The sequence below is a fragment of the Panicum virgatum genome, chromosome 6N (assembly GCF_016808335.1).
Source record: "Panicum virgatum strain AP13 chromosome 6N, P.virgatum_v5, whole genome shotgun sequence".
Taxonomy (NCBI): Eukaryota; Viridiplantae; Streptophyta; class Magnoliopsida; order Poales; family Poaceae; genus Panicum; species Panicum virgatum.
Window position 1 is genome coordinate 5,901,951 of NC_053150.1, and position 23,038 is coordinate 5,924,988.

The following is a 23,038-nucleotide window of genomic DNA, read 5'->3' on the forward strand; positions in this document are numbered from 1 at the left end:
ATTCTGTTGGGGTGTATCAGGGCAAGAGGTCTGATGTAATATCCCCTCTTTGGATAGATAATTTTCAAACTCATTATTCATGTATTCTGTTCCATTATCAGTTCTGATGATTTTGACATGAGCATTAAATTGATTCTTTATACATGCACAGAAGTCCTTAAAACATTTGAGCACCTCTTTTTTATGTTTCATGAGATATAACCATGTCATACGGGAGTAGCAATCAATAAAAGTGACAAAATATACGGGAGTAGCAATCAATAAAAGTGACAAAATATTTCATTCCACTCGCAGAAATAAGTGGGGAAGTCCACACATCAGAATGGATTAATATGAAAGGTGACACACTTCGCAGCCCGCTGCTAACATACGAGGTTCTAGTGTGTTTCCCAAACTCACAAGCATCACATACCAATTTTCGCTTATCCACCTTACACATTTCATTAGGAAACATTCTACTCATGACATCAAAAGATATATGTCCCATCCGGCAATGTAAAAGCATTACCTTAGCCTCATCTTCAGTTGCAATGGTTGTTAGGGCATGACATATTGCTTCATTTGTCTCTTTTCTATCAAGATACCAGAGTCCATTATGCCGAACTCCAGTCCCAAGTCTTCTCCCAGTCTTCCTTTCCTGAATGATACAATTTTCACGATCAAGGGAGACCCGACAATCCATTTGATCAACCAATGAACTAACTGAAACCAAATTAACTGGAAAGGAGGGGACATATAGCACCGATGATAATGTGATAGATGGAGTGCATTGAACCGTGCCAACACCTCTGATGGGTCTAGATGTTCCATCAGCAGTTTGGATGGTTTCTTTATAAGAATGAGTGTATGGTGAATATGATGCAAATTCAGTTGACATACCCGTGACATGCCTTGATGCACCAGAATCTAATATCCAATTTGAAGTATAACTTTGCATAGATGTAAAAGCTTGATTTAATATACCTGAGTCAGAATAAACAAGATTGGCCACATTGTCAGTTGCAGTTATTGTTGTCCCTTGACTATCTGATTTCAAATCATTATCATTCTTTTTCAGCTTCCTCAATTCTTCTAACTCAGCAGCTGGGATCATGACCATGTCAGATGTACCTTCCTCAGCCATAGCAAAATTAGCCTTATATCCCCATCTTCCACCACGTCTTGCACCACGGCTTGCACCTCCCCTTGCTGCACCTCTAATATTGCCTCTTCCTCTTCCTCTTCCACGGTTGTATTTAAATGGTTGTTGACAATCACGACTCAAGTGACCCTTCTCACCGCAATTGTAACATGTTCTAGTATCATGAGATTCTGTAACCACAAAAGCTGGACGTGCTGGAGGTGTAGTATCACTTTTTATCACCTTCAATCTAGTTTCTTCTTGTGCCATAGCTGCTATGGCTTCTTCTAAACTAGGAAGGCTTGCTTGGTGAAATATAGATGCACGTCTTCCCTCAAAATCTGAGTTGAGTCCTCTTAGAAACTGAAGGACTCTTTTTTTTTCCACCCATTTCTTCACCCATGCCACACACTCAGGGTGTGGCAACTCAATGGGTTCATAGTGGTCTAAATCAGCCCACAACCGTTTCAGCTCAGCAACATATTCCATTAGAGATAACTCTCCCTGCTTTAGATGGTAGATTCTGTCATCTATATCTGCCAATAACATTACATTTCCCGTGCCTGAATACATCTTTGATAGAGCCTGCCATATACCAGAAGCAGTGGTTATAGTGTCTACTGATCCAGCAATTGTTGGACACATTGAGCTTAACAACCAAGCAGACACCAAAGAGTTAGTAGCATCCCAGGTTTTCCATTCATTACTAGATTTATCCTTTGGCTCAACAATTTCTCCATTGACAAAGCTCTCAAGTTTCCTGGCCTTCAACAACAAGATTGCCCGCCGAGACCAAGCCAAATAATTTTTAATGCCCTCCAATTTGATGTCCATTGGCATCAATTCCAGTTTCTGTACTGCATCTGTGTGTGGCAAATTTTCCTTGCTAGAAGATGGAGCCTCATCCTTCTTTGATGTAAGCAATTCCACTAGTTTCCCAAGGACTTGCTCAATGCCCTGATTTTCCCCCATTTGCAACTACAACTCCTTCCTCCCGTTATTAGTAGCTATAGAAGTAGCAGTGGTATTCTTCTTCCCTATATACGTACTGTAGTAGTACCTTCCAAAACACCAGCGCAGGGAGCAAGCAACCAAAGAAAAAACACACCTTAAAGCAGCAGGCACCTCAAATTGCAAGGAATCCCTTCCATCCACTGCTCAATCAGCACCAGCACTCCAACAACTGCTCTGCCTGTCCCTCACAAGCATCAATTTTCAGCTTGAGCAGGACAACAAACAGGCAGCGTCTTGCCTCCGGCCAGCAGTCCCACGCACCACTCGTCAGCCAATATCCTCACAGCACTAGCCTGCTACCTGCTTCAACTCCTCCACAGGAACGGTGTCCACCTCAAGCTCGCCTCCTCTACTGATTTCCCCACCAAATCGACAAAACCAAATCACCACCAACCTGCTGGTACCTCTGCGCATACAGCTCCTTCACGATCTCTTCGCTTCAGACATCACCGCCGGCCGTCGCCAGTGGACATCTGAGTGCCGCGACAGTCGCCACGCGCATCGGCTCTGACACCATGTAGAACACTGGAGTGGGGAAATTTCTGGAATCAGTCTCATCCGATCCCCTTGTGACATTTACTTTATCTTTGTCATATTTACACTTTAGTCCTTACACTATTAGTCAATTACAGTCACACTCGCACATTTATAAATACAACTATATGCATGCCAACATGCCTCAACTACTAATACCAGCTCTACCTCCGGGCTCCGGCTAGCCGGAGCCGTCGCGGTACTAGCTGATGAATGAATGTGAGCGTGGGCGGGCCGGCGGTGATTGATGAGATGATCTCCAAGAGTCCAAGGCACCGAGCTTTATACGCTGATGAGGCTGAGCACAGCCAGCTACTGTATATACTCCTATGTGCAAGTGGAGATGGGTGTGGTGAAGCTGATGATAAAAGCGAACACATCATAACACAGATATATAGTTAAGTTCAGCTTAATTTGTGCACCCATATTTGAATTCTCAACTTATTAGCACGAATGCGCTTGTATTTTTCGGATAATTATAATCCTTTCACGTCGACAACTCAACCCTCCATGTGATTTGTTAATCTCAAAATATATATGCCTCTCAATGTACTCAGACACACACAAAGTATTTATGTCTGTGTGATTTACAATACTCCATGTTGCCATGTTGGGGATCAGGTGATGAGAGACACCGTTTGGTACGGTCAGCTGATTCAAATTCAAGTATATATGAACATTTAAGCATCACATTTCATCACACACACACACACACTATCTCATCCAAAAAAGGACGCATGTCAGCCGCCATATAGTAGACCCGTCCCATGTACAGCCGTACTCTCCTTTTCCTTTCTTTTGAAATGGGAAATACGTCTTCGGTCTTCACCACCATATACAAAAAGGAGTTGCCAAGAACGAAGCTGGTAGTGTCACTTCATTCAGTTTTGAATTTTCTCTTTGAAAACCATCCATGTATTTGAGAGTTGGACACTTTTACTCTTTAATTAACTACTATATTAGTTTGACGTTTACATACATGGTACACTTACAATGTATGAACACACGACAACACTGGCGAATCTAGAATTTCAAGGTAGGGTGATCCAATGAAACAATTTTTAAAATGTTTTAATGAATAGGTCAATTTAATCTTATAAAGTTGTAATTTCTCACGTTTTATCTTCTCAATTTAAGTATCAATTGCCATACATAAAAAAACTATTTAGTAGAAGAAACAAGTTCAAAAACGCTCCCAACAGTAGGGCAGTTAGGCCCACCCGGACCATCCCATGATCCGCCCATGTACGACGTAAAGCATGTCAGCATGGAAAAACGTTCCTTCCGCATCAGCTCCTCCTCTAGTCCCCTTCCCCTCCTTTCAAAAAAAAAAAAAAATCCTCCGCCTCCGGCCTGGCCCACTAATGAAGTTGACAAGTGGCCTGGATTGTCGTCGCTAGCAGTTGAGCCCAACAAGGGCACAGACCGCACCTCAACTTTGAGCCCATCATACTCGTATTTGGCTACGATCGTACTTGGAAGCCATGTGGTATGATCTAGGCCCATACCATTTGGTATGCTGGGCAAGCGCTAGTTGGCGCAGCACTGGGCCACGCTACCACTGACATCTGGGCCCTTGTGGGCCAGCTATGCTTCACGTTATCCGCAAGTGGGCAAGCGCTAGTTGGCGCAGCACTGGGCCACGCTACCACTGACATCTGGGCCCTTGTGGGCCAGCTATGCTTCACGTTATCCGCAAGCCCGAAACGGCCTAACGTTTCTTTCAAAAAAAAAAGAAAAGGAAACGGCCTAACTGTCACTGACGTCTGGGCCATCAGCCATGTCGCCCCGCCTCGCCGCTGCCGCACTTCCTCTCCCTCCCCCGACGGCGGCCGCCGCCGCACGGGGGGTCGCCGTCCCGCGACCCCGGACCGTACTCCCTTGGGCCTCCGTCGCCTTCTCCTCCCCGTCAAGCTGCCGCGGCGCGCTGGCATGCCTCGTGCGCCTCAGGTGCTCGTGCCACTCCGCTGCCGCGGGGGCGGCGGTGGAGGAGGCGCGGCGCGGGCGGAAGCAGCTGGGTATGACGCCGCCGCTCTACGACTACCTCCTCTCCAACGTCCGCGAGCACCCCGTGCGCCACCCTCTCGTCTCCGTCTCTCGTTTCCGTTCGTTTCGACCAAATTTTGCTGCAGTGCGATTTTGTGCGGGAAAAAATCGCTGGGCTCTGACTACCCCGTCCTTGGTGGTTCCAGGTTCTCCGGGAGCTCCGCGAGGAGACGGCGGCCATGAGGGGGAGCCAGATGCAGGTGCGTCGCGCAGTATAGCATACCTAATCTGTATCGTCGCTCTATGCCGTTCCTGACTTCTGTTGCGTTGATGATGATGAAGTGCGCTGCAATGATATTGTATTCGGTTCAATTGGACAAACTAGAAACAGAAAATGTGTGATCTGTGTGGGCTGCAAATTCCTACTGCCTTTGTTGTTCCTCGACGTAGGGTGGGTCGCCATGCTCATTTCATTTTTTCAGAGTAACATGATATGGGCTGCCATTTTATTGAATATACACGGAACATACGCATTACATTCTATATATGCAGGGGGCACATTTTTTTTATATTTTCTTCTTTCCACAGAATGCATTCAGTTGCTTTCGGAAGTACTGCGTTGTAGACATTAGGCACAATACTGATGATCCTGCTTTGGCGGGGTTGGACCTACTACTGACCTTGATTGATGTTGAGTTGTTTAGCATGCGGTTCTGAAATAGTGAAATAACATCATAGTCCATTTAAGTGCCGGAAGCTAGAACCATCAAGTGTGCTCTGCACTTGCGTTTTGGCATTTAGTTGAACTTCGTGTTCTTGCATGCACATTATGTTCTGATTATGCTGGGGGCACACTTGTATTCTTGTTTTGTGGTATACATTTAATAATTCTTCTGGTACTGCTTTTGGACGTTAGATCCGATAAAGATAATCCTGTTTGTCAATGTGCAGCCTGCTATTGTACTTATTGTCGTTTTATTGCTATTCCTTGAGTTTGTTGATCTTTTCTTGGAACATAACAAGAATAAATTCACAGCTTACATATTATTTTTCTGGGTATACAATGGTCGCTTCTTCAGATACTTTGTTACAAAATCTAATGTTTCCAATGTGTATCTAATCTAACTCTTCATCTTGAGGTATCTAATCTAACTCTTCATCTTGATAGGTTTCTCCGGCGCAGGCTCAGCTATTAGCGATGCTGGTTCAGATTCAAGGGGCGCAGCGCTGCATTGAAGTCGGTGTCTTTACTGTATGTGAATCGAGTGCTTTGCAATTTGAATTTACCTACTTTTCACTCCCAGTCAGTATATGCTAGGAATGGAACCAGAGCATGTTATATTGATTTTTAAGGTCTACATAAGTTAATCGTTGCATTTCTAGGTTGTCCTACTTAGAAAGGTTGAGGAAAAGTACACGCTTGCAAATGAAGGTTCCCATTTATTGTCAGTTTATTGCCCTTCCAATAGAAACATGGAATCTACACATCCTGTGACAATAATCCATAAATAAGTGGGTAAATAAACTCTTTGCAAGAAACAGTCCTACTGGTTTATGGGTATATTCAGTTCCCCCTCGAAGTGATATCATATAGTACACTAAGCAACAACAGTGAAATGGTAGTGTTGTACTTGTAATGTTTTGGTTCCTCCTGTAAGCAACAACAGTGTTAACCACAACGTGTTGCAATGGGAGTATATTGTAGGCCTTTTATAAAGTAGTTTCTGTGCATGGATTTATCGAATATTTTCGCCTTGTTCGGCTGGATGCCAGGCCAGCCGCTGGTTGGCTGAATCTACAGTGAAATGTGAGCAACCTGCCAGCCGCTGGTTGGCCAGCCGAACAGGCCCTTTAGCGTTATCTGAGCAGTCTTTTCATCTTCTCTATAGGGGTATTCATCATTAGCTGTAGCACTAGCACTTCCTGAATCTGGTCGCTTGGTTGCTTGTGAAAGGGATGAGAGATGTCTAGAAGTAGCCAAGAAATACTATCAGCGTGCTGGTGTTGCACACAAGGTGATCCTTCTTACTTATGATTCACTTCTTGATCCTTCATTCCAAACTTCTATAATAAGTGTACAGGATTTTTAAGTCGGTTCAACATTCCTTTTTATGGCTCAATAGTTAGAGCTTAATTTGGGGCTTTGGGTCGACAAGTGAAAGTCTTGTTATTGGTGCGAATTTAAAGTAAGATTTTTACTGCCGCGCAGAGCATGTACAAAGAAGTTTTTTTTTTCAGGGAGGCAAAGCGTCTTTTTGAGTTCATTGGTTTTTTTTGTATGTTTTCTGTTTCATTCTTCTTATCGTTAGATTTAGATGTTTCCTTTAGATTCCTTTGACGCTGCATGCTATATAGTTCATGAAATTAGAATTCTTGATATATTGCATATTCTATCTTTATCAGAGATATAGCCTTCATACATTAACCAATATTTCCCAGTTAGTAACTGATCTCTATGCACTTAAAGCGGAATATTTAGCATTTCAAGCTGCCCTACAATTGTAATACTGTTTTGCATTTTAGATTTTTTGTGCTGATAAATGTGTTCAAATTCCTTAGATTGATGTGAAACATGCTTTGGCTGCGGATTCTCTAAGATCATTGCTTAATTGTGGTGAAGCTTCGAGGTATATCAATTTGGTTTCGTATATCTGTCACCATATATGTTAACCTCTGACGTTTCTAACAAATGTCTCCTTTTTTATCTTTTTCTAGTTATGATTTTGCATTTGTTGATGCTGATAAGAGAATGTACGAGGAGTATTTTGAGCTTTTACTAAAACTTGTAAGATTTAAAATTTTGGTTCCTGTCCTTGGTTATGTAAAAGGCATTAGGTTCTGCACTCTACTTGTTCCCCATATTCTTTTTCTCGTTTTTTAATCATTGCTTGTTTTGTTAGAAGCAGTTATATTTTTTATTAGTTTTCTTACCACATATTTAGTTTATAATTTCATCACAAAATAGTAATAGCTATTTTGTTTTTCTGTGTGTTGACCTTTTCATTTTGTTCTGATGTAGGTAAGAGTTGGTGGCTTAATTGTAATGGACAATGTCCTTTGGTATGGACGGGTTGCTGATCCATTGGTATGTTAGAATGCCATTGAGATGTTACATACTAAATGGTTACATTAGACATCCTATAACACTTGACTTCCATCATTTTTTAGGTTGATGACCAAAAGACAATCAGTATAAGGAACTTCAATAAGAAAGTTCTGGAGGATATGCGTGTTGATATCAGCATGGTCTCTTTCTCCCTCCAGTTGTATTATTTTTGGTATTTGGTGCATTGCTTATGTGTTCATTACTTGCAAGCTTTAAGAGAATCTTTGAAATGCCTTGCCTACCAGTACTCAATACCAGCTGCATTTGTTAATAATGACATTTTTTAATTTATTTTTGCAAGAACTGCAGGTGCCTATTGGGGATGGGATGACAATTTGCCGGAAGCTAGTAGATACTTGACTCAACAAATTATTATGTTGATGTTGTAAACTTCTTACCAATGTCAAGCCTTGAAAAATCAAGTTGGCACTGATCTTATCCACAAATGCACCTTGTGGCCTGCCACCAGAAGTACTAACCACCATGGAGGAAACAACCGGTGCAATGGATGTCTGTGTCTGCACTGAAGAACAGCAACATTGGCATGGCTATTTTCCTGAATGGACTTTGAGGTGCAGCTCTGAAACTTAACCCGAGGTCAGTGTGTCTCCCAAGATGGTTGTAGACTCAAAGCACGTATCACGATGATGTTTCGTTGATGGACTACAGGACCACAGTTTTGATATGGTGCCTTTCTTCTAGAGGACAAGCCAATGAATTGCATATCTGTTACTTGTGCTCAGATGGCATGTACTTTTACATGTAGTAGCGTACTGATCCACTGAATTTTTACCAGTGGTATCCCAAAAGTTTGCTTAGGAGGAACTGTTGCATGAATGGATCCGAAACATTTGAATGGCATGTTTAGGCAAGTGACATTTGTTAAATTGTTGACAATGTGTCAACGGAATGGCCAGTACCAATTGTTCAGAGGAGCTATTCCAAATGCCCCAAGTGCGGTTTTATTCTTTTCTCCTCTGATGATGTTGGTGTGGCCCACAGAAGGTTAAATTGATTCATTCACTTATTCACGTTCTTTGTGTCAACTCTACTCGCGCACAAACTAATCGATAGAAAATATTTCATGTTCAATCATTGTGAATTTTGCATCTTTAACATTTGCTGCAAAGTGGTATAATGGCATTGTTGGTTTAGGGTTGGCATTCGTAGAGAATTGGGGAAACACCACACACCCAAAGGAGGGGGGTGACCTCTATTATATATTGTCGTATGGCTTGGAGTACAAGTAAACTCAATACAATGAAATACAACAATATATCTCTAATACCCGCCCGTAGTCGTAGGCGGAGCTAAACGAAGACCAAGACTAGTCCTAAAATCAGTGTATAATTGGACAGGAAGTCCTTTTGTCATGATGTCAGCATACTGATGAGAAGACGGGACATGCAAGACCCGAATCTCTCCCAAAGCCACCTTCTCGCGAACAAAATGAATATCAATCTCAATGTGCTTCGTGCTACGATGATGGACGGGATTAGCAGTCATATATACAGCACTAATGTTGTCGCAATAAACAACGGTAGCCTTGGCGAGGGGAACATGAAGCTCTTGAAGCAACTGTCGGAGCCAACAACACTCAGCAACAACATGTGCCACTGCCCGGTACTCAGCCTCAGCACTGGAATGAGAAACTGTAGTCTGGCGTTTAGAGGACCAAGACACCAGATTATCTCCAAGATAGACACAGTAGCCTGAGGTGGATCGTCGGGAATCAGGACATCCAGCCCAATCAACATCAGAATATGCTATGAGTGTGTCGACAGAGCCAACTCCCAAAGAAAGACCAGCGTCCAGAGTGCCCTTGACATAACGCAAAATCCGCTTGATGAGTGCAAGATGTGGTTCCCTCGGATCATGCATAAACAAGCAGACTTGCTGAACAGCATAGGCCAAATCAGGACGAGTCAAAGTGAGATTCTGTAGTGCACCAACAATACTCTTGTACTCTGAAGGATCCGCAACCGGAGGACCATCTATAGCAGACAGCTTGGACTTGCTTTCAACTGGCGTCAAGGTAGAGTGGCACTCGCTCATACTGGCGCGTTGTAGCAGATCCGAGGCGTATTGTCGCTGAGACAAGAATAAATCCTCTGAAGTATGGGTGACAGAAATCCCCAGAAAGTGATGTAGATCACCCAAATCAGTCATAGCAAACTCTGCATGAAGTTGACCAACAATGGAGAGAAGCAAATCCGTCGACGAAGTAGTGAGAACAATGTCATCGACATAGACGAGCAGGTAAGCAGTGCTGGCGCCATCCTTGTAAACAAACAAGGAAGTGTCGGAGACTGACGGAACAAACCCCAACTGAAGAATTTATGTAGCAAATCGCTGGTACCATGCAGGAGCCTGCTTCAACCCATAAAAAGCGACTTTTGCAGAAGACAAACATAATCTGGATGTGAAGGATCTGCAAAACCAGGAGGATGTTGGCAATACACTTGAAAGTGATCTAGGCCCCTAAGTGGGTTTTGGTGATATATGACAAAACACATATATATTTAATGGTGTAATTGAGCATGTGTGCAGGTGATGAGGATGAATATGTAAATCAATTCTTGATGCATGACCCCTCAAAAAAGGAATGAAAAGGCAGTGCTCAAGCGTACTCTAGAATTTAGTTTTATATTTGAAATTTGAGTATAGGAATGTCGTACTATCAAGAGGAACTTGGTTCAAAAGTTTTGATCTAGAACTAGTGCTCAAGAGAACCTAGAAAAATACTTGTGAGCCATAGTACCCACTCAGAAGAACAAAAACCGAGTTGTTGTCATGCCAAACCCGGATACTCCGGGTATAGGGCCGGATACTCCGGACCCCGTTGCCCGGAGTGTCCGGATGCCCTGCTCACCGTTGGAAAACTTGCTAGCCCGGAGTTTCCGGGCTTATACCCGGAGTCTCCGGGTAACCCTGAACCCAACGGCTACTTTTCAGCTAGAGAGGTATAAATACCCCTCCATACCCCTTCAGCCAACTCTCTTGCCAAAATTTCGAGCTGAACACACCCCTTTGCAAAAGAGAGCTCTCACACTCCCCTTTCTTCATTCTTGAGTGATTCCTTTGGGAGATTTGAGTGAGAGTCAGGAAAGAGCAAGGATTCGTGCTAGTGAGCCTCATTCCCATCTCTTGAGCACTTAGTTTTGGTCAAGCCCGCGGATTTCAAGTTTGTTACTCTTGGAGCCTTGTGCTCCTAGACGGCTAGGCGTGCTTGTGATTGCTCAACCAAGATTGTGAGCAACTCAAGAAGTTTGTAAGCTTCATTCCTCGCCGAGGAACTCATAGTAAGTGACCTTGGGCTTGAGAGGTGATCTCGCCCTTGGGAGAGGAGTTAAGGGATTCTTGAGTGTCATCTCTTGAATCCTTCCTCAACGGAGATGTAGCACCTTTGGGTGTGAACTTCGGGAAACAAATCGTTGTCTCTCTTGTGTTGTTTACTTGATTTCTTTACTACTTGCTTGTGAGAACATCTTTCTAGGGTTTGAGCTCGATCTACTCATTTACTAGTTTCTAGAGCGAACCAACTTGTGGAACATCATCTATAGGAACCCCTGGTACTTGTATCTTTGCTCGATCTATTTTTCCCTTTTAGATTCTAGTTGTTTACCTTCAGTCATTTCTTACCCGGAGACTCTGGGCAAGAGCTCCGGATACTCCAGACACAAAACCCGAAGTTTCCGGGCTTATACCCGGAGTCTCTGGGCAGCCCCTGTGACTAACAGTTTTTAAGTGTCTTTTTAGCTACAGATTGCCTATTCACCCCCCTCTAGGCATCTTAAGGTCCTTTCAATTGGTATCAGAGCTTGGTTCTCCATTCTAGGGCTTAACCATCCAGAGAGATTAAGATGTCGGGTGAACAAGGAGATCCCAAAAGGTCGGTTGATGGGAGTGAAAAAGGTGATTCCGGTGATGAAAAAGGAAATGATAAGAAAGCTGAACAGTCAAGCAAAGAAAAGAAAGAAAGGAAAGAAAATGACGGAGAAGAAAGTGAAGAAGATACATTCGATGATGAGATGTCCTATGAGAAATGCAAGGCTTGGAAGAAAAAGAAGAAGGAGCAACGCAACAAAAAGAAGTCTAGCTCCAAGATTATCATTGAGTCAAGTGATGACTCCGACACCGACTCCAAGAGAAGAGCCTCACGCTTCTCCAACAAGGGCAGCTCATCCAAGTCAAAAGGAAAGGGTGATTATCATAGAGTTTCTCATGACTACACCTTTCAAATTCCGAGTGAACATAATGCATCAATTCATATGGGAAAACCTCCGTTCTTTGATGGAACTGGATACAATCAATGGAAAACCAAGATGTTTGGATACTTGAATGCAATTCACAAGGATTTATGGAAAGTTGTAGAAGTTGGGTGTGAAATTCCGGATGAAGATGAGACTCCGACACCGGTTCAATCATATGTCATGCAACAGAACTTTCAAGCATCGAATATCCTTCATACATCCATGAGCTCCGAAGAGTTTGACAAGATAGAGGATACACCAACCGGCAAAGATGCTTGGGACACTCTCTAAGTCAACCATCAAGGCTCAAGAAAGGTTCGTGAGTCAAGGATCAAGACATTAGAAGATGAGCTAAGCCTTTTCTCTATGAGAAAGGATGATAGTGTCAAAGAAATGTACAATAGGATGAAGAAGATCACAAATCAAATCAAGTCATTTGGTGGTGACAAATGGGGTGATCGTGAGATTGTGGACAAGCTCTTGACCGTGTATATGGCTAGGGATGTTACTTTACCTAGCTTGATAAGAGCCGAACATGGATTCAAGCACTTCACCGCTGAAAATGTTCTTGGAAGAATTGAGGCTCATCATGATCAACTAAGAAGAGTCAAGATTAATCAAGATTTGGCCGAGCTTCAAGAGCAAGCGGCTAAGAATAATGGCATAGCACTACAAGCAAGTTCCAAGGGCAAAGAGAAAGCAAACCGATCATCCAAGAATGAGGAATCTAGCCATGATGAGGATGATGAGCTTGATGATTAGCAAATGGCTTTGTTCATAAAGAATTTTAGAAGAGTCTTTAGAAAGGGCAACTTCCGGAACTATAGCAAGAACAAGGGCAAATATGAGCCAAGAAGAAGATCTAACAAGCCTTGTTTTGGGTGCAAGAAACTTGGACATTTCAATGCGGATTGTCCGGAAGAGAAGAAAAAGAACAAAGATGACAAAGAAGGCTCTTCCAAGAAAGAAAGACCAAGATACAAGAAACAAGCCGGTGAAGCTCACCTTGGTCAAGAATGGGATTCTCAAGAAGAAAGTGAATCCGAAAATGAAGATGTTGCTACCATGGCATTCAAGGCCTCTCCTCATCATTCTACTTCACTATTTGAAGATCTCACTGATGATGAAGATCAAGATCCAATCATATGTCTTATGGCTAAGAATGTGAAGGTAAACTCTCCAAACTCATCGGATGGTGAATTAGATGAGGAAGATGAAGTTGCTAGTTTAATTAGCCAATATGGTAAAAAGGGTGCAACTAAAATAATGAAACTAATGATGAAAGTGGATGAGTTAGAAGAAACTCTTGAATCTCAAGAGGAGTTGCTTAGGCTTGAGAGAAAAACCACTAAGACTCTTGATAAGGACCTTGCCTATGAAAGGAAGGAGAACAAGAGGATTAAGGACTCTCTCAAGACCAATGATAGCATTCTTCTTGAGGTAAGAGAGTCACTCACTAGTGAAAAAGAAAAAGTGAATGACTTAACCAAGAAATACTCCTTGGTAGAGGACACAAATGCTAACTTGAGAAGTGAAAATGCAAAACTTCAAGAAAGCTTCACAAGCTTGGAAGCCATTCACAAGGCACTTGAGGTTGAGCACAACATTACTCTTGAGAGCAACTCAAAAGCTAGTGAGAAATCTAGTTCATCCACTCCATCAACAAGCAATGGTTGTGCACGTTGTTATAATGTTGATATTCAAACTTGTGCTACTAACCATATTGAGATGAATGCCATGAAGAAGGAAATTAGTAGGCTCACCCAATTGTTACGAGATCCAAGTGAGCAATCATCCAAAGCAAATCCCGACTCAAGGGTAGGTAAATTTGAGAAGCATACCAAGAGATTTGGCTCAGAGATCTTGGTTCAGCAGCGGCTGCCTGTCCTTTTCTTTCATGAAAGGTATTAAAGAGAAAAGTTTACGTTTATGATTTACCTGATCATTAGGTGTTGGTTTCGGACTAAAGTACCGAATAAAACAGAAAATGACACCCTCACCGGGGGCTCTATTCCGCTATCGCTGTGGCCTCCACTATCGTTCCGGTCTTACCCTCCCTCGAGTCCGATCTCGGTCGGGCGCTTAGGCAGCTATCGCACGCACCCTCCTTTCGTTATTCCACCTTGAGCCTAGTGTAGTTGGGGAGAGGACAAGTTTGGATTTGAGAAAGGCAAAGGCCTTGGAAAGAATGAGCAAGGGATTTCACAATCTATTCCATATGTCAAGAACAACAAGACTGCCGCTTTGGGAGCAAATGGGGGTCTTGTAAACATGACTACTCCAATTCGCAAGAAAGAAAGAAAGAATCAAGCATCTAGTCATGTCAAGTTCATCAAGAGAGGTACAACATGTGATGAGGGTGCCAAGATTGTTGCATCCTCATCAAAGCAAGACAAGTTCAAGAATTCAAGCAAGCCACAAACACAAGAACCGGCGTCACATGTATCCTTTTATGCGGATTTTGTGTTGACTAGAAACCACCTTGGTAAAGTGGTTGCTAAATTTGTAGGTCACCGCATACTTAACACTAGAGTAAAGAGTTGTGTGTAGATGCCCAAGGTGCTTGTTACTAACATTCAAGGACCCAAGTATTATTGGGTACCTAAAAGAAAAGAGTAACTTTGTTTTGTAGGGATACTCCTCCGGTGGGTCAACATGGGTGATCGATAGTGGATGTACAAATCATATGACCGGAGAAAGGAGTATGTTTGATTCATTGACAAAGTCAAGTGGTGATCACTACATTACATTTGCCAGTAATGAAAGAGGAAAAGTGCTTGGAACCGGTAACATTACTTTAAACTCATAATTTAATCTCTCAAAGGTTCTTTTAGTTGATACACTTGGGTACAATTTGTTGTCCATTTCACAACTTTGTGACTCGGGCTTCAATTGTATTTTCACTAATGAGGGTGTGTACGTCATTAGAAGAAGCGATGACTCCATTGCTTTCAAGGGTGTGCTCAAGGGAAAGATATATCTTGTGGACTTTTCACAAGAGAAAGCTCAACTTGACACATGTTTGGTGGCAAAGTCTAGTTTGGGTTGGTTATGGCATCGCCGACTAGCTCACGTTGGGATGAGAAATCTCAATAAGCTTCTAAAGAGGGATCACATCCTAAGACTAACAAATGTTTTCTTTGAGAAAGATCGTGTGTGTAGTGCTTGCCAAGCGAGAAAACAAGTTGGTGTTCCACATCTATCAAAGAGTATCGTCACCACCCTCAAGCCAATTGAACTCCTCCGTATGGATCTCTTTGGGCCGGTGGCTTACATAAGCATTGGTGGTAACAAATATGGTTTTGTCATTGTTGATGATTATTCTCATTTCACTTGGGTATTCTTTTTGCATGACAAAAGTGTAGTACAAGAAACATTCAAGAAATTTGCAAAAAGAGCCCAAAATGAGTTTGAAACCAAGATCAAGAAAGTAAGAAGTGACAATGGCACCGAATTCAAGAACACCAACATAGAAGAATATCTTGATGAAGAAGGAATTGGTCATGAGTTCTCGGTACCATACACACCTCAACAAAAAGGAATTGTTGAGAGGAAGAATAGAACTCTCATAGAAGCCGCAAGAACAATGCTTGATGAATACAAGATCTCGGATCAATTTTGGGCGGAAGCAATCAATACGGCGTGTCATGCAATCAACCGCCTCTACCTCCACAAGATCTTGAACAAGACGGCGTATGAACTTCTCCTTGGAGAGCAAATTGATGATGTTGTAGGATTGGAAGAACCATCAAGCAAGGCAATCAAGAAGCTAGCCATTGGAGAGATAAAGCCTCAAGAACAAGAAGATCAAGATGAGGATGAGGTGGTGATTCCAAGTACATCAAGAACACATTCCGCCGCACATTCTGGAAACTTCGGAAATCAAGCCGGAGACTCCGGGTCTCAAGTTCGGTCTAACCGGAAAGAGGACCGGAGTATCCGGGATATGGATCAAGAACCACCATCCGATCATCAAGATCAACCTCAGGTTGAAGAAGAGGCTCAACAAGTTCAACAACAAACGCAAGTCCCTCATCCAAGAGTACATCATAGTATTCAAAAGGATTATCCGGTGTACAACATCCTTGGAAGCATAACTAAAGGGGTAACCACTCGTTCTCGTTTGGCTACCTTTTGTGAACATTACTCGTTTGTTTCTTCCTTGGAGCCACTAAAGGTAGATGAAGCTTTGGATGATCCAGATTGGGTGATGGCCATGCAAGAGGAGTTGAACAACTTCACTCGGAATGAAGTCTGGTCCTTAGTAGAAAGACCCAAGCAAAATGTCATAGGAACCAAGTGGGTCTTTCGAAACAAGCAAGATGAAAATGGCGTGGTAACAAGAAACAAGGCAAGGTTAGTTGCTCAAGGATTCACGCAAATCGAAGGTTTGGATTTTGGTGAAATTTATGCTCCTGTAGCTAGGCTTGAGTCAATTCATGTATTACTTGCTTTTGCTACTCACCATGATTTTAAGCTATATCAAATAGATGTGAAAAGCGCATTTCTCAATGGACCAATCTCCGAATTGGTATATGTTGAGCAAACACCGGGCTTTGAAGACCCAAAGTTTCCAAACCACGTCTACAAGCTCCATAAGGCGCTCTACGGGCTTAATCAAGCACCTAGAGCATGGTATGAATGTCTTAAGGATTTTCTCTTAAGGAAAAGCTTTGAGATAGGCAAAGCCAATCCTACTCTCTTCACTCGGAAAGTTGATAAAGATATATTTGTGTGCCAAATATATATCGATGATATTATATTTGGCTCTACTAATCAAACTTGGTGCGAGGATTTTAGTAGAATTATGACAAAGAGATTCGAGATGTCCATGATGGGAGAGTTGACTTTCTTCCTTGGATTTCAAATCAAGCAACTCAAGGATGGCACTTTCATTAGTCAAACTAAGTACACCAAAGATATGCTAAAGAAATTTAACATGGAAGATGCCAAGCCCATCAAAACTCCAATGCCTACACAAGGACATCTTGATCTCAATGAAGATGGAAAGGCCGTGGATCAAAAGGTATATCGCTCCATGATTGGATCTCTTCTTTACCTTTGTGTATCTAGGCCCGATATTATGCTTAGTGTGTGCATGTGTGCAAGGTTTCAAGCTAATCCGAAAGAATGCCATTTGATGGCGGTTAAAAGAATTTTGAGATATTTAGTTTTCACTCCTAACCTTGGCTTGTGGTATCCCAAAGGCTCATCTTTCCACTTACTTGGCTATTTCGATTCGGATTATGCCGGTTGCAAAGTAGATCGAAAGAGCACTACCGGGACTTGTCAATTTCTTGGCCGGTCTTTGGTAGCGTGGAGCTCTAAGAAGCAAAATTCAGTCGCTTTGTCCACGACGGAGGCTGAATATGTCGCCGCTGGTGCGTGTTGTGCACAACTCTTGTGGATGAAGCAAATTTTGAGTGACTTTGGTTGTCATTTTAGTGCGATTCCTCTCTTGTGTGACAATGAGAGTGCGATCAAACTAGCTAACAACCCGGTGCAATACTCCCGAACAAAGCACATAGATATAAGACATCACTTATTACGGGATCGTGAGGCTAAGGGAGATATTGCTTTACAACATGTAAGCACCGACGGGCAACTTGCCGATATCTTTACTAAGCCTCTAGATGAGCAAAGGTTTTGTGCTTTGAGGAGTGAGCTAAATATTTTGGATTCTCGTAACCTAGCTTGAACCCTTGTACATACTTGAGTGAAACTAGTATAGTATCTTTTGGAAAGGAATTTTAATTCAAAACAAAGCATGAAAGTTTGAATTTCGAAAAGCTTGGATTTTCACTTTACTTACTTGAGATCATAGCTCTTATTGATTGATTGTTGGCTGGTCTCAAGTTAAGTAATTTTGTCTCACACCATTAGATCTTCCATCAATATCTATCATCTCAAGTCCAAATTCATGAAAATCAAGTCCCATCCTTGCAATACCTGCTCTGTGTCAGGAGGCGCCGGAGTCTCCGGCCCAGGGCCCGGATACTCCGGACAGTCCGGATACTCCGGCCCTGGCGCCGGATACTCCGGGTTGTAAAAATCTCGTATATATACCGCGGGGTCGTGTGACACCCTAGGTGTCTACACAGTAGAACTGCATTTATTTTATGCATCATGTGCTTAAATTGCTTGAACAAGGGTCTTATTTTAAAAATATAAGGCTAATTGTGTAAATATTATTTGATGCAAGGTCCTTCCTATAATTTAATTTGAATATGAAGGGCAAATGTTGCTTTTGTGGAGGGTTTCTTTATAAAATTCAGTGTAATCATTACATGGCAGGAAATTTTACTTTTCAGTCTGAAATTAAGGTGAATTTGCTTTGGAAAAGAAGAAAGTCCATTAAATTCAAAATCCTTTCTATGTTTTCAAAATAACCTTTCAACCTTTGGTCAAATCAAATTTTGCACAACATCAAAGTTGTAGATCTTGAAAAGTTGAACAACTTTCATGTTGGGCACTTTTTCATTTGAGCCATAGTTTAGGAGCTATTTTTGTTTTACAGTAGGACCCCTAAACTTTTCTGAAATTGCAAATAGGTCCAGCTGTCATCTTCCTCCTCTCTCCCTCTCTGCTTCCTCTACCGCCGGCGCAGAGCGGCACCGCCCACCGCCGAGGGAGGGCCGCAGGCCACCTCCTGCTCGCCGTGGCCTTCCACGCGTCGTGCCCGGGCTCCACGCCGCCCTTTTCCCCTCGCGCTGGACCTCCCCCGCTCCTGCCATGCACCCCCGAGGCCCCAGTCGGCCGCCACATCGCCGCCGCCGTGGCAAGCTCGGGGAAGAGCCCCGGCTCCCCTTCTCTCGCGCGCTTCAGCACCAGGGGAACTTCCGCATCCCAATCCCCTCACTCTCTCGCCACTTCCCCGCTCCAAATCTCCAGAACGCCACCACCGCCCGCCCGAACGCCGGCGAGCTCGAGCTCACCATCGCCCCGCTCCTCCACGGCCGCTCCGCTCGTGCAAACCCCATCCCTAGCTCCACCGCGCTCTCGCGCAGCTCCCAGACCAGGCCATGCCACCCCTTCGCCGCCGGAAAGCCGCCGCCGCAGTGCAGAGCCGCCGCCGGCCATCCTCCTCCGCGGACCCGCCTCCTCCGGCCATCTCCTGTCGAGCCAAGCACACCTACAGGTGCGGCTCAGCCCCCTCTTGCTTTTCCCCACCCTAGCCCTCACCGCCGGCGACCCATCTCACCGGAATCGGTGGTCAAAACCCCTCCCTCTGCTCTGACTCTGGCCAAGGGCCTTTCTGCTAGAATTCAAAAACTTCCAGGGGTTAAACTGAGAAATATACATGAACTCTAGAATTCAAATTAGTGAACTTTGAAAATGCCTAGAAATTCGTAGAAAAAACAGAAAAATATAGATCCAAATGTTTTGGAATCCTTGTTACAAGACCTATAAGTTTTGTTGCATACACGTCTTCAGTTCTGGTCTGCATGTTAATCCAAGAAAAAGAATAGAATAAATAGGCTTTAATTGTTCTAGGAGTTGTACTCAGTAACTTCATGTGTTTTTTGTCTAGAATGTGTCTTGCAGTGTTACTAGTAACTGGTAAAAATTTGAACCCTTTTTGACATCTTTAACTAGGTCAAAGGTTCAAGATTCCTAGATCTACTAGTTTTGCTAATGTATTTATGCTGGTAGAAATATTAAAGTTCTATGTCTAAAATGTTTTCCATGCCTGCATGTCACTAAAACATTGCTATTGCAAAAGTATGAGAAATTTTAGATCTGTTTAACTATATCTTTGATTTAATGCTTGTTAAGAAGCCTTTAATTATAATAAATAGTTTCCATACTTAGAAAAATCTGTGAATATTTGTGGAACTCTATTTTGGTCATATGTTCATGTATGTAAAATTTGGGATCCAGAAACGTTATAGAACATTCTGTACTAATTAGTTTTACCATAGGTGGTTTAATTTTGTCAAAATTATTACTTTTGTTTTAAGTCTAGATAAATTCTGAAACATTTGCAGTAGCTGTGTTAGCTCCGTATCAAAATCTTGTTAAATTAATAGCCTCTGATTTGCTATAATTTAGTCTATAGAATTTAATCTTGTTCTAGATGCTATCTTAGTAAATGTTTTATTCTGAATAATTAGCTGCATGAAATAGTATGAAATTTACAGGATAGATTGCTCTCTGTACTTCCTATTTGATGTAATTTTGCTGAATTTAAATACTAGTTGTGTGCTGAGTTGCTTAATTCTTAGCAAACCAAGATTTACATGCTATGAGAACCAACTAAAACTTACTTTGTGAAGGTAGTCAAGTTGTCTTGTGAAGCTAATCATGTTGTTTTATGTAGTAAGAAATGTTAAATAACTACTCTATAAACAATTGCTCATATGCTAACTTATGTTTGCTAGTTGTTAGACCGCAACTTTATCGCGAAGTGTGTACGATTGTAATACTGTTTCTTGCATCACATATAGATACGACTGTTCTAGCTGACAGGACGTACGAGCTGATCCCGGAGTCCGAAGGAGGTGATCAAGAAGCCCAGGTGAACGCCACTACACTAACTGAAGACCCGGACCAAAGTCCGGAAGAGCCCAAGGCTGATTTAGCTAGTGACTACTGCGAAGGCAAGCCCCGGACTTAAACCTAGTATTTCAAATTATGCAACTTATCGTTATTATTTACTTGTGCATTTAAGTTATTGGAATTGATTGAAAACCCTAGTTGCATAATTATAGGTTCCTACTGATTGAACACTAGATTTGAGTCCGAGTTAGATGCTATGCTAATAGGACCGGTAAAAGTCGAGTGATTGTCTGTCACTCGCGAGCTTATAGAAGCTGATTGTTTACTTCCTGCAATCACTATAAGGATCATGGGCTGATTTGTTGAAGTCCGTCTGTGTCGATGAATTCTGCTAAGGTCGCGGTGTGTGGTAGCGGTGGTTAAGTGTTTGAACGTACTAGCCACATGCCGTAAATATGGTATGCAGTAAGCCTAGTAGCTGATCGGACCGGTGAGTGGATATACCTTTCACTCTCTCTTAGAGATAGGTTTTTATGTTTATGTTGTGCAACACCACGGGTACAGGGAGGAAGATGGTGCCCTGTAGTCGGGGAGACTGACCCTATCCACAAGCCGGAATGAAAGGTCAACGGTTGTTTGGGAATGACCCAACGGTGTTCCAAACGTGTGTGTTAGGTTTACCTTGCAAGGTTGGAAATCTGATTCGAATCGTCCGTTTCTCGCGGATATTGAGACTACTTGATCCCTTTGCCACACAGAGTAATAAGAGTAATTTTATTATGATCAATTTTGATGTTTGACTAAAGTTCTACCATGGTTGATTAGAATTAGTTACTTACATAGAATGGTTAATCAACTAGAATATTGAAAACTAAAATGTGAAATTAAGGACCTACTCTTTGTTGCTTTTCAGCAAAAGGAAAACCAGAGCCATATAGAACCCTGCATAGTCTAGTTAAGTGGACTAAGTATATCCGTTGATGGTTAAGTCTTGCTGAGTATTAGTATACTCAGCCTTGCTGTTGAATCCTGTTTCAAGTATGAGTTTTGAGCACCAGACCGCTAGTCTGACTTGGCCCTGCTCTTTGCCCTCTGGCTGGTCCGTAGAGTGGGATCCGTCTCCGGCTGGCAATGACCCCGACGAGTGATACCTTGCTTGGGCTAGCTTGGTATCCTTTTTGCGACGTGTTGTAGCCGTCGTGTTTTCTTTCCGCTGCTTTAACTCTGAACTTTAAACTTATGTCTTGTATAACGTTTTACTGAGTTTGGACCTGTAATAATACTTTGAACTTGTTGTAATAACTACTATGCCTGTGTTGTAAAATTTATGGTTGTAATATCTCTGGACTCGCCTTCGTGTGGGGTATGCTTGTTCGATCCGAGATCCGGTGGTTGTATTGGGACGTAACCCGACAGACCAAGAATTGTTCCGTTTGAAGTGCATTTGAGTCGGTATTGCCTTTATGGTGATGGCCAGCGCACTTGAGCCGGGATAATTCAGGTGGTTCTGCCACAGGTCGGAGGTCAACCGGCCACTATCTTGTTCTTTCTACTGCCGGCACCGCCCCTCTTCCTCTCTTCTCCTCCATACTCGCCCTAAGAGCGATTTGCACCTTCCCTTTGTCAAGAGCTCGTGGATCCTTGAAGGAAGGTTGCTCCCCTCTCCGGAATCTTCGGGGAGGCTTTGGATTTGAAGTTCCCATGCTCTCAACGGTCCAAAAGGTATTTTGAACTTCGAATCGCCCGATCTCTCAATGACATAGGTTTTTAGGATTGATCTTTAGGACATCTCTTCCTAGCTTGTGTAGGATCTTATGGTTCAAATTTCATACAAATCCCTTGGTCAAATCTTAGTTTTTGAATTCTAGGGTCTCGGACTAGGTTTGTCCGGATTCTCTAGGTATAGGCCCGGATACTCCAGACCCTCTGGGCTGGAGTCTCCGGGGCTATGGCCGGAGTCTCCGGACTAAACTCAACTTGGCACATATCTTCCATTCCAAGACCTATCCAATCCTAATCCTGATTTTGTCCATATCCTTTAGGCAATGGTGAGGCAGCGTGCTGGAGAAACCGAAGAGGAGGCTAGGCAAAGGAGGCAAAAGCATCGCCATGATTGCAGATCTCAAGATGATGTGCCTCCTCCAAATCCACCTCAACAGGAGCTGCGTCCTCGTCATCGTCCCGGTAAAGAATCTGCCGGGAGCAGCTCACAAGCTAAGGAGCCAAGGAAAGCTCCATATGTCATGCAAGGAATACCGGTTCCTCCTCCATCTCGCCCCAATCCAACAAGGCAAGGCGTAGCTCATGCTATCTGTCCTCATACTCCACCTCGCCTGCAAGTGGAGTTCACATCTAAGCAGCGACAATATCCAGGGTGTCCAAGAATTGCCGCACCCCGATTTGTAGAAGGATTTGCAGTTGAGATGGCTAGGAACTACTACTAGCAAGATGTCGCTCTCAGAGAAGCACGCAAAGAACCAGTATACAAATATGAGAAGTGTGAGCGGCTTGAAAGGCGTTTTTGAT

The 23,038-nt window shown here is 43.0% G+C and overlaps 2 protein-coding genes across 5 annotated transcripts; one reads left to right on the forward strand and one right to left on the reverse strand.

The window, feature by feature from the left end:
- Positions 1-251: 251 nt before the first annotated feature.
- LOC120679364 lies at positions 252-2,811 on the reverse strand. Of its 2 annotated transcripts, none has more exons than XM_039960940.1 (2): positions 964-2,811; positions 252-637 (listed from the first exon to the last, which is right to left on the reverse strand). In XM_039960940.1, exons 1-2 carry the CDS (start codon positions 2,090-2,092, stop codon positions 594-596), a joined length of 1,173 nt encoding a protein of 390 aa, XP_039816874.1. In that variant the 5' UTR covers positions 2,093-2,811; the 3' UTR covers positions 252-593. The 2 variants fall into 2 exon arrangements, with proteins under 2 accessions (XP_039816874.1, XP_039816875.1); XM_039960941.1 differs by having other exon boundaries at positions 252-670.
- A 1,589-nt stretch (positions 2,812-4,400) lies between these two features.
- LOC120679619 (O-methyltransferase MdmC-like) lies at positions 4,401-8,723 on the forward strand. Of its 3 annotated transcripts, none has more exons than XM_039961253.1 (9): positions 4,402-4,739; positions 4,861-4,914; positions 5,823-5,906; positions 6,544-6,669; positions 7,214-7,281; positions 7,370-7,439; positions 7,674-7,739; positions 7,823-7,920; positions 8,070-8,723. In XM_039961253.1, the coding sequence occupies exons 1-9, from the start codon at positions 4,449-4,451 to the stop codon at positions 8,089-8,091; spliced, it is 879 nt and encodes a 292-aa protein (XP_039817187.1). In that variant the 5' UTR covers positions 4,402-4,448; the 3' UTR covers positions 8,092-8,723. The 3 variants fall into 3 exon arrangements, with proteins under 3 accessions (XP_039817189.1, XP_039817187.1, XP_039817186.1); XM_039961252.1 differs by having other exon boundaries at positions 4,407-4,739; positions 7,823-7,900; XM_039961255.1 differs by lacking the exons at positions 7,674-7,739; positions 7,823-7,920 and having other exon boundaries at positions 4,401-4,739.
- The last annotated feature ends 14,315 nt before the right edge of the window (positions 8,724-23,038 follow it).